This window comes from Neofelis nebulosa, chromosome 18 (genome assembly GCF_028018385.1).
Source record: "Neofelis nebulosa isolate mNeoNeb1 chromosome 18, mNeoNeb1.pri, whole genome shotgun sequence".
Lineage (NCBI taxonomy): Eukaryota > Metazoa > Chordata > Mammalia > Carnivora > Felidae > Neofelis > Neofelis nebulosa.
Window position 1 is genome coordinate 30,243,203 of NC_080799.1, and position 14,642 is coordinate 30,257,844.

The window sequence follows — 14,642 nt, forward strand, 5'->3', positions numbered from 1 at the left end:
TTCAACCTTGGCTTACATGCTACTTTAATACCAAGATCATACCCTACCTACCTTATCAGAAACAGTGCCTTCCTTCCACATGTCACCTGTCTCCTTACCCCCCTCTGGTTTTGTTTTTGCACTTTTCACCTCCTGGTGTATTTATCACCTACTTACTGTCTAATCTTTCCCTGTCCCCACCCCAGAATATAAGTGCCATGTGAGTAGGGCATTTGCTTTGTTCACCGCAGTGTCCCTAGCTCTAGATCTGACCCGTGGTAGCCACATTTGGTGAATGAATGAGTATTTGAGATGAGGAGAGTGAAGTTCAGAGAGGTTAAGTAACTTTCCCAAAGACACACACACTAATATTCGACAGAGCTAAGATTCAAATCCAGGCTTAATCCATGAAGCCTTAGAAGTTTCACTACCTGTAGGGGTAATTGCTGCTTAGGTAATTATGGCTGTTTCCTATTTCCTCTCCCTGTTTCCTGTCTGCACTCAAGGTGGTTTTCCCACAACTAAAATTGGATCAGGCATAAACCCATCTTGAAGGGGGCATCCTCACCTTCCGCAGAAGGCCCTCCCTTCTTAGACCGCTGCACAAGGCACAGCAAAACTTGGCCTCCAGCTGTAGCCTGGTGTGGTAGAGCAAATAATAGATTTTTTAGTCAGGCAGACCTCGTTCTGTTTCCAGCGCTCCCACTCATTAGGCTAAGCATGGGCAAATTAGGAATGTCATCCATCCACCCATCCATCCATCCACCCATCCATCCACCTAATGAGTCTTTATTGAATTCCTCTCTGAGTCAGGGACGGTGCTAGGTTCCAGGGTGCATTGGTGAAGACATTGTCACCGCCCCAGCCCTCCGAGAACTTCCAGTCCACTGGAAGGGAAAGATGTGCTCACACACTCACACAAATAAATTTATTTACAAATACTCTACTTATTTACCTATTGTGATAAGTACTGTAAAGGACTTAGTGTATGTGTAGGGGGGGAATGGCACCTGTAATAGTACAGTGGGGCAGGGGCGGTTTCCCTAAGTGACGTTTGAGTGGGAGCTAATGGGATAAATAGATGTGGCCAGTTCATTCCAGGCAGAGGGAACAGCATATGCAAAGGTTCTGAGGAGGAGGGAGCAGGGCCCATCTTAGTGTCTGAAAGATCCTAAGAAATGTGTGGTCGGAGGGCAGAGAGCCTGAGGAACTGGAGACACAGATGGGAATCCAACCAGGCAGGGCTTTGAGGGGCCTGGGCATGGGGTTGGGGAACCCGTCAGCTTTATTTTTTCCTCTGTAAAATGGGAATGGCAACAGTACCTCCCTCAGTATGAGTGAGCAGCTGTGGCCAGCTGGGTGACAGCGGGGTGTGGCGAATCTGGGATGGTCTCAGCTGGGTTGATCATCCTCTGCTGCAATGGTCTCATCCTCCAGTGGGTTAGCATTGGACTTGTTCACAAGGCAGCAGCTGGGAGCCAGAGAGCAGCAGAAGCCAGCGAGGCTTAGGAAGCGGCACAGCATTGCTTCTGCTGCATCCTGTTGGTCCGAGCAGATCACAAGGCCGACCCAGATCCATGAGTGCATGTGAAACTCTCCACACAGTGCCTGGTGCACAGGAAATGCTCTGTAAATACGATTATTATTGTTGTTGCTATTGATGTTATCATCGTGCATTTGCATAGTGCTTTACGCTTTTCAAAGTTTTGTCCTATACATCATTATAGCCTACACTGTGTGAAGAGAGTTGGGGCAAATGGTACCAGCCCCATTTGACAAATGTGGAAGAGTTCATATAACTGTCTCAGGTCACACATTTAGCTGGTGGCTGCAGCCAAACACTAGAACTCAGATATCATGTAACCTAACGCATATTTGCACACACATCTGCTGAAAGTGAACCCATTTGTGGATGATGTCGTTGTCCCGAGCACCGTCCTGGTAAACAGAATAATTTAGATACAAATGTTTTAGGGGCGCCTGGGTGGTTCAGTCAGTTGGGCGTCCGACTTCAGTTCAGGTCATGATCTCACAGCCTGTGAGTTTGGGCTCCACGTCGGGCTCTGTGCTGACAGCTCAAGCCTGGAGCCCGCTTCAGATTCTGTGTCTCCCTGTCTCTCTGCCCCTCCCCCACTCATGCTCTGTCTCACTCTGTCTCTCAAAAATAAATAAATGTTAAAAAAAATTTTTTTGAAGACATTAAAAAAAAAGATACAAATGTTTTTGTCTGTGGCACAGGCTAGTGACCATCTGCTAGGTTTGGGTATGGCCTCTGAGACTCAAGTTCTCCTATGCAAGTTTTGTGTTTTTGGCTCCCAGGCTCAGTGGGGTCACTGATGATTCTCTTTTTTTCTTGCTCAGAGAGCCTCTCATTGGACTCCAGTTGCTTTTCCTCTCCACCTGTGAATTTCCTTCAAGAATTGCCAAGCTATCGGTCCATTGCACGCAAGAGGACGACCATTCCTACCCGAGAGAAGCAAAGTGGCACTTTGCTAAAGCCGACAGACTCTTACAGCTCCCAGTTGGAGGAAGGAATCACTGAAAACCTCAATAGCCAATCGATTCGGAAGTATGCACTGAACATCTCTGAGAAGCGGAGGCTAAGGTTTGTTCAGTAGCCATCTGGAAGGCATTTGATGTATGTTTTAGGCACGGGTGTGTTGTATGCATGGAATGCATTTCCTGAAGAGTTCATGTAATTAGAAATGTATTACTTAAGGTAATCCACACTTCAGTGACAAAGTTACCCGAACATGTAATAACTCAACATATTAGAAATTTCTTTCTTTTTTTTTTTAATGTTTTATTTATTTTTGAGAGAGAGAGAGAGAGAGAGCACAAGAAGCAGGTCAGGGAGGGGTGCAGAGAACAGAGGATCAAAACAGGCTCTGTACTGACAGCACAGAGCCACATGCAGGGCTGGAACTCACAAATGGTGAGATCGTGACCTGAGCTGCTGAGCTGAAGTCAGACATTCAACCAGCTGAGTCACCCAGGTGCCTCTAGAAGTTTATTTCTTGTTCACATAAAAATCCTGGGTTCAGATCAAGGGGGAACTTTGTAGTCATTCAGGGACCCAGGCTCCCTCCGTCTTGTAGCTCTGCAAACCCCCAAAGCCTCATCTTCTGTAGTTACTCCTCTCTGTTTCCCCTCCCCTCAGCTACTAATCTACTCTTTGTCTTTAGATTTGCCATTCTGGACATTCATATAAATGGAATCTTACAACATGTGACCTTTTGTACCTGGCTTCTTTCACTTAGCATCATGTTTTCAAAGTTCATCCAAGTGGTGGTGTATATCAGTATGCAGTTCCCTTTTTTTTTTTTTTTTTTTTGCCTTTAACAAGGAGTGGCTTTATTTATTTATTTATTTTCTGATTTGAATATTTTATTTTTTTAATGTATGAAATTTATTGTCAAATTGGTTTCCATACAACACCCAGTGCTCATCCCAAAAGATGCCCTCTTCAGTACCCATCACCCACCCTCCCCTCCCCCCCCACCCCCATCAACCCTCAGTTTGTTCTCAGTTTTTAAGAGTCTCTTATGCTTTGGCGCTCTCCCTCTCTACCTTTTTTTTTTTTTTTTCTTCTTCCCTCCCCCATAGACTTCTGTTAAGTTTCTCAGGATCCACATAAGAGTGAAAACATATGGTATCTGTCTTTCTCTGTATGACTTATTTCACTTAACACTCTCCAGTTCCATCCACGTTGCTACAAAGGGCCATATTTCATTCTTTCTCATTGCCACACAGTATTCCATTGTGTATATAAACCACAATTTCTTTTTCCATTTGTCAGTTGATGGACATTTAGGCTCTTTCCATAATTTGGCTATTGTTGACAGGGCTGCTGTAAACATTGGGGTACAAGTGGCCCTATGCATCAGCACTCCTGTATCCCTTGGGTCAATTCCTAGCAGTGCTATTGCTGGGTCATAGGGTAGGTCTGTTTTTAATTTTTTGAGGAACCTCCACACTGTTTTCCAGAGTGGCTGCACCAGTTTGCATTCCCACCAACAGTGCAAGAGGGTTCCCGTTTCTCCCCATCCTCTCCAGCATCTATAGTCTCCTGATTTGTTGATTTTAGCCACTCTGACTGGCGTGAGGTGATATCTGAGTGTGGTTTTGATTTGTATTTCCCTGATGAGGAGCGACGTTGAGCATCTTTTCATGTGCCTGTTGGCCATCTGGAGGTCTTCTTTAGAGAAGTGTCTATTCATGTTTTCTGCCCATTTCTTCACTGGATTATTTGTTTTTCCTTTTTTTTTTTTTCAGTTTGCTTATTTACCTTGAGAGAGAGAGGGAGAGTGTGCACGTGTGCTCATGAGCCTAGGAGAGGGGCAGAGAAAGAGGGAGAGAGAGAATCCCAAGTGGATTCTGCACTGTCATGCAGGGCTTAATCTCACAAACTGTGAGATCATGACCTGATCTGAAATCAAGAGGCAGATGCTAAGCTGATTGAGCCACCTAGGCACCCCCCCCTTTTTATTTTTTATTTATTTTATTTTATTTTATTTTATTATTTTTTTTATTAAAAAAAATTTTTTTTAACGTTTTATTTATTTTTGAGACAGAGAGAGACAGAGCATGAATGGGGGAGGGGCAGAGAGAGGGAGACACAGAATCAGAAGCAGGCTCCAGGCTCTGAGCCATCAGCCCAGAGCCCGACACGGAGCTCGAACTCACGGACCGCGAGATCATGACCTGAGCTGAAGTCGGACGCTTAACCGACTGAGCCGCCCAGGCGCCCTGGCACCCCCCCTTTTTAAAAATTTTTTTTAATGTTTATTTATTTATTTATTTATTTATTTATTTTTCAACGTTTTTTTTTTTTTTTTTTAATTTTTTTTTTAAATTTTTTTTTCAACATTTTTTATTTTTTTATTTTTGGGACAGAGAGAGACAGAGCATGAACGGGGGAGGGGCAGAGAGAGAGGGAGACACAGAATCGGAAACAGGCTCCAGGCTCCGAGCCATCAGCCCAGAGCCCGACGCGGGGCTCGAACTCACGGACCGCGAGATCGTGACCTGGCTGAAGTCGGACGCTCAACCGACTGCGCCACCCAGGCGCCCCATTTTATTTTTATTTTTGGACAGAGAGAGACAGAGCATGAACGGGGGAGGGGCAGAGAGAGAGGGAGACACAGAATCAGAAACAGGCTCCAGGCTCCGAGCCATCAGCCCAGAGCCTGACGCGGGGCTCGAACTCACGGACCGCGAGATCGTGACCTGGCTGAAGTCGGACGCTTAACCAACTGCGCCACCCAGGCACCCCTAATGTTTATTTATTTTGAGAGAGGGAGAGATAGAGCACAAGCAGGGGAGGGGCAGAGATACAGGGAGAGAGAGAGAGAATCCTAAGCAGGCCCCACAGTCAGTGCAGAGCCAGATGTAGGGCTCAAACTCAAGAACCAAAACGTCATGACCTGTGCTGAAACCAAGAGTCAGATGCTTAACCAACCGAGCCACCCTGGTGCCCCAATATGCCATTCCTTTTTATGGTTGAATGATATTTCATTGTATGGATGTGCCTCATTTTGTTTGTCCATTCATCCATTGGTGGACATTGGGTTGTTTCCACCTTTCAGTTCTTGTGAATAGTGCTGCTATGAAAATTTATGTACAAGTTTTTGTTTGAGACCCTGTTGTCAGTTCTTTTGGGGGTATCTACCTGGGGGTAGAATTGCTGGGTCATATCAGAATTCTGTGTTTAACATTTTGAGGAATATCCAGACTGTTTTCCTTAGCGGCTGCAGCATTTTGCACTTCCACCAGCAGTGTATGAGGGCTCCAGGTTTTCCACATCCTGTTGGCTGGGATTTTATTTGATACTGAGGCTTGATGACCTTGTCATGATCATTATCATGACTTTTATTTATTTATTTATTTTGAGAGAGAGAGAGCGAGTAGGCGCATGGGGAAGGGCAGAGAGACAGAGGGAGGGAGGGAATCCCAAGCAGGCCATGCCTTCGGCGCTGAACCTCAGGCAGTGCTCAATCCCACGAACTGTGGGATCATGACCTGAGGCGAAATGAAGAATCGGACGCTTAACTGACTGAGCCACCCAGGCGCCCCTGTCATGACTGTTTTTTAATGCAGGAACATTCAGGAGACCCAGATGAAGTATTTATCTGAGTGGGACCAGTGGAAACGGTATAGCAGCAAGTCTTGGAAGAGGTTCATAGGGAAGGCTCGCGAGATGACGACCCACCTGGAGCTGTGGCGGGACGACATTCGCAGCATAGAAGGTACCACGCCCCACACTCTGCGCACGGGCTCCGCGCTCCTTGGCAGAAGTCTCCCATGCCCGGCGGAAAGTACAGCTTCATTTTCTCTAACCTCTAGATGAAATTTAGCACTTCTTTCCGTGATGAATGGGAGCAACAGCCCCAGTTAGGATTAGCAGAACCTGTGTCTTTGTCAGCAGGAAAATCAGATATTTTCCTATCCCTTCCGGCTGTAATTGTCTTGGAACACCATTTATGCTCATCACTACTTTGAAATTGTAGCAGTTAACCTGCAGGATCTGCCATTAGGTCTTGTTATTTAATGTGCAATTGAAGATGCTACTATATTATTGTAGCACACGTTTGGCTTTTCATATTATAACCGGTTTTTAATATTATAACCATAGGTCTATTTGTATTTGGGGCATTTAAAATATTATTCTGAAATGGGGTTCATTAGGCTTCACTGGACTGCCAAAGGTGCCCGTGGCCCTGAAAATACCGAGGATCCGTCCTTCCCCATATTGGGGGGAATTGGGCTGCAGGATTCCAACAGTCAGCTCTGGTTGCTCTAATCAGATACTATAGACAGGGTGGCCTCAACGACAGAAATTTATTTTTTTATAGTCTGGAGACTGGAAGTTCAAGACCAGGCTGCCTTCTCGCTGTGTCTTTACATGACCTCATCTTTGTGTGCTCTTGGGAAAAGAGGAGAGAGGGGGGCGGTGAGAGAGCTTCAGTTCTGACGCCTCTTCTTATAACGTCACCGATCCCATCATGGGGCCCCACTCTTATAACTTCATCTGAACCTGAACACCTCCCAAAGACTCCACCTCGAAATACCATCAGATTAGGGCTTAGGGATTCAGCATATGAATTTGAGGGAGGGAGGAGACACAATTCATTCCATAGCAAGTATACAAAAAATTGCAAGTTGTGCCACAATATAAGATTAGAAAGAAACATTTCAACATTTGGGTGACATAGCAGGGCCAGGGAGAAAATACCTCTTAGGGTTACGTAGCCATAAAGCAAAAACAATTTACAAACAACTCCTCAAATCTGCTAAAGTGGGAATTTTGTAAAGTTTGTAGTGAATGTGGCAGGATGAATGGGAGAAATGCGGTCAATATTACTATTTTAAGACCTATAAAATACTCTTGGTAATTTATTCAATAAAATGGTTTTTAAAATTGTTTTATTGGGAGAATATAAACACAATCACAAGGGATTTCATAGGCTCACTTAAAACTTAACCATCTGGGGGGTGCCTGGGTGGCTCAGTCGGTTAAGCATCTGACTGCAGCTCAGGTCATTATCTCATGGTTCGTGGGTTCTAGACCCACATCGGGCTGGCTCTGTGCTGATAGAAATTCTGTGTCTCCCTCCCTCTCTGCCCCTCCCCTGCTCGCTCTCTCTCTCTCTCTCTCTCTCTTTTCCCCTCCTCCCCCCTTCAAAAATAAATAGACATTAAAAACAAACAAACTTAACCATTTAGTCGTACTTTTTTTGTGATCTAAGCACAACATCATGTTTGGAGCAAAATAATAAAAGCTGACCCCAGTTGAGCCTTTATTATCCAGTAGGTGTTGTGTTAAAGATTTCACTCATAACTAGCTTAGTTAATCCTCAGAAGAACCTTTCATATAGGTATTTATCATTCGCATGGCTCTGATGGGTTAAAATACTTGGCCAGGTTCACTCAGCTATGATGAGGCAGCTCCAGGATTTGAAGGATTTGATCCTGGCGGTCAAGCTTCCATACCCAGCTTCCTTTCTGGTTTAGTGATGGCCTTTCTGGAGGTTTTCATTCAGAAAGGGGCTTGTGAGAATTCAGAAACGGGTTCATACAGTCATGGTCAGTTACAAAAGCACCTATTGCAATTCACTGGGGAAAGGGTAGCCTTTTTAGTAAGTGGTGCTGAGTCAATTAGATATTCATATAAGAAAAGATACTGAGTCCTACCACACACCATTGTCAAATAGCTAATTCAAGATGGAGTGTAGATTTACAAGTGAAAGAAGGAGAGCCTTAAAGCCAACAGCAGATACACAAAATGTTTCTTCCTCCCTCCCCCACCAAGTCCCTCAGCTTTCTGGCTGATTGGATGTATCGCGGGTAGTGCGTGTGGGTCGATGCTCCTGGTTGGTGATGTCTGGATTTCTTTTTTCCAGGGAAGTTTGGCACTGGGATTCAGTCCTATTTCTCCTTCTTGCGGTTTCTGGTGTTGCTGAACTTGGTGATCTTTCTGATTATCTTTATGCTGGTTTTGCTCCCTGTCTTGCTCACCAAATACAACATCACCAACAGCACCTTTGTGCTTATTCCGTCCAAAGACACGGGTGAGTCTGAGGCCTGGTTTGCTGTGAGAATGTTCTTGTCACTGTGTGCCTATCTACCACTTGGGAGGAGCACTGTGGGCTAGGAAAGTGGAATATTTAGGAAGCATGATATAACCTACTCCAATAACTTTATTTCGAGACTTTTATCTCTGGTAACGGTGACACTCAGTTCCCACCAGTTATGTGCCAGACATTATAGCAAGTGCCGGACGTGTATTTCTTTACTGAATGCTCAACAGAAGTCACATCTTTTGGGCATTCTGTTTATTCTAATGTGGAGGGTTTCTGTCATCCACAGACATTTATCGATTCCCTTCTTGATTCCTAGCTCTGTGCTAGGGGCCAGAAGTAGGGTGAACTGAGTCAGTGCCTACTTATGTTAGAATTATAAAATGGCAGAACTGGAATTAGCCTTGGAGGAACTGGTGCAACTCCTTTTTTTTTTTTTTTTTTAGTAGCATTCACGCCCATTGTGGAGCCCAATGCAGGGCTTTAAGTCACCACCATGAGTTCCAGACCTGAGCTGAGATCAAGAGTCAGATGCTTAACTGACTGTTAACTTTCTTCTTTTAACAAAGGGGAACTGAGGTTCGGAGAAGGGTTCCGAGAGTCAGGGTTCAGAGGTTCAGAGATTGGGTTATTTTCCTCAATTTGTCACTCCCCTGTAATTGTGACTTTGTAGGGCCTCCCACTATGGCAGAGAATACTTTCTGCCCTGTTGGTATTGCAGTTGGCCATGTGACTTGTTTTGTCCAGAGGAATATTAGCTTGAAATGGTTTATGTGGTTGACTTGTCTATGAGAAGAGTCCTGGGGAGGGCCCATTGCCTCAGCCTGGGCCCCAGAATGAAGTGATATGGTGTAGACTTGAGCCCAGCTGGAAGACTGGAGTCCGTCCTAGCTCAGCCTAAATCAGCTACATGAGCGCAAACTGTAGCTCCATGAATGAGAAAATATATATTTAGTATGTTTAGTAACTGAGGCTTTGAAGTTATTTGTTACACAGCAAAGGTAACTGATAGAGAAAAAGTAAATCAGCTGTTCAAGGATAAGGTAGTTTCACTAAAATTAGTATTCAGATAATCTCTTGATCATTTGTACATATGTAAATATAGGTTGTTTTAATGAAGCTGCATGTTTATTTACACACCTGCAAAGATCTTTTAAAATTGGATGTGCTTCTGCTAGGAATTTATCCAAGGGATACAGGAGTACTGATGCATAGGGGCACTTGTACCCCAATGTTTATAGCAGCACTCTCAACAATAGCCAAATTATGGAAAGAGCCTAAATGTCCATCAACTGATGAATGGATAAAGAAATTGTGGTTTATATACACAATGGAATACTACGTGGCAATGAGAAAAAATGAAATATGGCCTTTTGTAGCAACGTGGATGGAACTGGAGAGTGTGATGCTAAGTGAAATAAGCCATACAGAGAAAGACAGATACCATATGGTTTCACTCTTATGTGGATCCTGAGAAACGTAACAGAAACCCATGGGGGAGGGGAAGGAAAAAAAAAAAAAAAAGAGGTTAGAGTGGGAGAGAGCCAAAGCATAAGAGACTGTTAAAAACTGAGAACAAACTGAGGGTTGATGGGGGGTGGGAGGGAGGGCAGGGTGGGTGATGGGTATTGAGGAGGGCACCTTTTGGGATGAGCACTGGGTGTTGTATGGAAACCAATTTGACAGTAAATTTCATATATTAAAAAAAAAAATTGGATGTGCTTACAATGGAATAACAATACATCAATCACATATTCCAAAACACGTGCAAACATGAACCCCAAAGCACACAATACCAATACAAACAAAACACATGCTATAAGTAGACCCACATACAACATGTACAGAAAAAGACACACATCCACAGATGTGTAGGGAGAATAGCGAGAGGGGGAAAATGCTGCTGTACTTGGTGTATTGAGGTTTGGACTGCAGACAGAAAACACAAGTTCATAAACACATCCACACATAATTATGTGCGACATGTCTAAATATATATACATATGCATGCATATGTACACAAATTATGATAGACAAATTGTAGAGACTGTGAAACTATTTCCACTGAAGTTCTTGTTTTTGTTTTTTCACAGATGTTCAATGCACAGTGTATCCAATAAGTAGTTCTGGACTCATTTACTTTTATAGTTATATCATAGACTTGCTCTCTGGCACTGTAAGTATTTCACATAATTCTGTATTTGGACCCTCGATATACTGCAAATAGGTTAATTTAAAATTTTTAAAAATGTTTATTTATTTTTGAGACAGAGACAGAGACAGAGTATGAGCAGGGGGGAAGCAGAGAGAGAAGGAGACACAGAATAGGAAGCAGGGTCCAGACTCTGAGCTGTCGGCACAGAGCCCAGTGTGAGGCTCAAACCCACGAACCGTGAGATCATGACCTGAGCCGAAGTCAGACACGTAACTGACTGAGCCCCCAAGGTGTCCCAAAAAATAGGTTAACTTAAAGATCAGTTTCCTGAGTATCTGTGGTGAGCCAAACATAAGAGTTGACCACCATCGGCAAGGATAATGTTCACCCACCTGCTGCTAGATTATACAGGAAATGGGCTTTGTCACTTTCAGCCTTTGGCCTTTCCTTAGTCCCTGCCACCTTTGTATTGACCTATAGCAGAATACTGAGCTCTCCCACAGAAAGAAGTTTCAGTGAAAATAAACCCAAATAGAATTTATTTAATTTCTCAGACATTGTAATACCTTACATTTTGGGGTCTTCAACCACCCGGATGAAAGCCTGGACTCTTCCTCCCAGAAATTACACACAAAGACCTGAGTCACACACATGTTTGTACACATCCATACACATTCCCTGAAATCCGGAGTTGATTAATCCCAGGTTAACCCCCTGCTCTAAAGTGGAACTAATCTCCTCCTTGCTATAGTACTTCCAAAGGGTTTTAATCTTCTTTCTTCTTAAAAAAAAAAAAAAAGATTTTTTTTGTGCACTTCCATTTGTTTATCCCACTTTTTCCAGGAAATGAGATTGCAGCTATGGAAAATGGCCATCTCTGCCTTCTAGACCAGGATTTCTCAACCTCAGCACGATTGATATTTGAGAGCCATACTTCTTTGTTGTGGGGGCCGTCCTGTGCACTGTAGGAAGTACAGCAGTGTCCCTGGCCTCTACCTACTGGACGCCCGTAGCAGCCACAGTTGTGACAATCAAAAATGTCTCCGGACATTGCCAGATGTTTCCTGGGGGACAAAATTGCCTCTGGTTAGGAACCACTCCTTTAGAGGGGTGCCTGGCGGGTTCATAATAGAGCCTGTGACTCTTGATCTCACGGTTGTGAGTTCTAGCTCCATGTGGGGCATGGAGCCTACTTAAAAAAAAAAAAAAAAAAAAGAACCACTCCTTTAGATGTTTAAAAAATACAAACATATAGGGGCCCCTGTGTGGCTTAGTCGGTTAAGCGTCCGACTTCGGCTCAGGTCATGATTTCACGGTTTGTGAGTTCGAGCCCCGCGTCGGGCTCTGTGCTGCCAGCTCAGAGCCTGGAGCCTGCTTCGGATTCTGTGTTTCCCTTTCTCTCTGCCCTCTGCCGCGTGCACTCTGCCTCTCGCATTATCTCAAAAATAAATAAACATTTAAAAAAAAATAAAAAATACAACTATATAAAAAGTCTTTCTGAAAGTTACTAGTCTTCATTTTATTTTTTTATTTTATTTTATTTTTTAAATAGACTCCATGCCCAGCATGGAACCCAGCCCAGGGCTTGAAATCACGACCCTGAGGTCAAGACTTGAGCTGAGATCAAGAGTCAGACACTTAACCAACTAAGCCACCCAGGTGCCCCTGAAAGTTACTTCTGCTTTACCGAATGTGCAAAGCTTTGAATTTGTCCATTGCATTTGATTTCGAAAAAGTGGTTTTTACATCTCTGAGCTTATGTTTTTCTCACAGCAATTGAGAGGAATTATCAGACACGTGTTAAAATGTCCACTATGCAAAAGAAGAAACAGAAGCTATATAAAACATGCAAGGGGGAAAGAAATTCAGTGAGTAACCCAAGGTGGCTAATGATAGCAAAGTGGGACCAAATTCCCAGAACTGCTGTTAGGCCCATTTCTGTAAATTACATTCCATAAGAAAAGTTTCTTTTTATAGATCTCCACACACCATAACCTTTTTTCCTTATAGGAGAAATTATAGGAGGCTTAGATGCACTTGATCATAAATGTTTAGCATACCATGATAAAAGGAGAGATGGCCAGAGAGGTTAAACAATGGCTTGTCTTTGCTGAAAACAGTTGAGCTCATGATCAAATCAGAGAAATCTTTTTCCAGGCCCACTGGATCTTGGCCCTATAATGTTACATTATTTTGAAGGGGAGATACTGATGACAGACAGCCCTGATACCGACCTGGGCCAATGAAAACAGGTTTCGTGTAGTTGGGCAAGTTTTTGTAGCCTGTGTACCCAGCCTTCAGAAGAATTAAAGATAGAATCTTCTGTTTCTACATTTTTATTTCTAATAAAAATTGACTTAAGGGAAGCCATGATCTCGTGGTTCGTGAGTTCAAGCCCTGTATCAGACTCGAAGCAGAGCCTGCTTGGGATTCTCTCTGCCCTTCACTTGCTGTCAAAATAAATAAATACGTGTAAACATGTATTTAAATACTCAATATAACAATATATGGTTATCATAAAAAATACAAAATTTATAGAGTGAAAAGTGAAAGTACCTCTCCCCAGAGGCCACCTAACCTTTAACACTGGTTCATAGCCTTCTTGACCTTTCTCGTGACCTTCTGGTTCACAGCTTTTTTGACTTTACTCTCAACCTTACTTTATATGGTCTTACTTCATATTTTATAATATGGATTTTTCATGGTCCAGACAGCCTTCTATTGCTTCCATATTCCTCCTTTATAAATGATACTATACTGAACATCTATGTACCTTGTATACTATTCCTGCTTTCTGTATATATTCCCTTTCCACTCTCCTACAGTTTTCCTGCTGTCAAAGGAGAAGAGTGAGGTGTTTGGTTATTCCCACCCTAAGTAGTCTGTGGGCTTTTCTATGCTATATTTTCACATAGGGCGCCTTTGGGGTTTTTGTTTTGTTTTGTTTTGTTTTGGTTTGGTTTTGGTTTTGTTTGGTTTTGGTGACAGCTTTATTGAGATATAGTTCATGTATCATATAGTCCATTTAAAGTGCACAATTCCATGGTTTTTCTGTGTGCCATCATTGCCAATCTTAGAACACTTTCATCACCTCAAAAAGAAATGTTGTGCCCTTCAAGTATCACCTACCAATCCTAACCAGCCCTGAGCAACCATTAATCTACCTTTGTGTACAAAATGCTGATTCCTGACATTTCATATACATGGAATCATACAATAGGTGTTTTTTTTTTGTCTCTGGCTTCTTTCATTTAGAGTGTTTTTAAAGGTTCACCCATGTTGTGGCATCTCTCAGTCTTGTTCCATTGGAACAAGATTCCAGTTGTGTAGATTCCATTAATAAGATTCCACTGTGTAGATACACCACATTTTGTTTATCCATTCACAGTGGACAGTTGGATTGTTTACAACTAGTGATTCCACACCTATACCTAGGAGTGAAATCACTAGGTCAAATGGTAACCCTGTGTTTAACTTGTTGAGGAACTTCCAGACTTTTCCAAAGTAGCTGCACCATTTTCCATTCTCACCTGTAATGTTTGAGGATTCTGATGTCTCCACATTCTTATCAACACTTGCTATTTACTGACTTTTTGATTATAGCCACCCCAGTTTGTGTGAAAGTGGAACCTCTTTGTGATTTTGATTTGCATTTCCCTAATGACTAATGGTGTTGAGCATCTTTTCATGTGCTTACTGACCATTGTGTATCTTCTTTGAATAAATGTGTATTTGGATCCTCCTTCCATTTTTAATTGGATTCTGTCTTTTTATTGTTGAGCTATAAGAGTTCTTTTTTTTTCTTTTAAGATTTTCTTTTTAAGTAATCTCTACACCTAACGTGGAACTCGAACTCACAACCCTGAGATCAAGAGTCTCATGCTCTATCAACTAACCAGCCGGGATCCCCAGGGATTCTTTATATATTC

The 14,642-nt window shown here is 43.0% G+C and overlaps 1 protein-coding gene across 4 annotated transcripts in view; it reads left to right on the top strand.

Moving 5' to 3' along the window:
- The window catches only part of TMC7 (transmembrane channel like 7), a 59,794-nt gene that overhangs the window by 14,270 nt on the left and 30,882 nt on the right, over window positions 1-14,642 (top strand). For all 4 annotated transcript variants that reach the window (XR_009256450.1, XM_058710225.1, XM_058710227.1 and 1 more), the window contains exons 2-5: window positions 2,341-2,584; window positions 6,079-6,227; window positions 8,382-8,549; window positions 10,652-10,734. Coding sequence is in view for 3 of the 4 variants with exons in the window: in XM_058710225.1 (XP_058566208.1) it covers window positions 2,341-2,584; window positions 6,079-6,227; window positions 8,382-8,549; window positions 10,652-10,734 (644 nt within the window). In the remaining variant the exon portion in view is untranslated. The remainder of the gene's footprint in view (window positions 1-2,340; window positions 2,585-6,078; window positions 6,228-8,381; window positions 8,550-10,651; window positions 10,735-14,642) is intronic.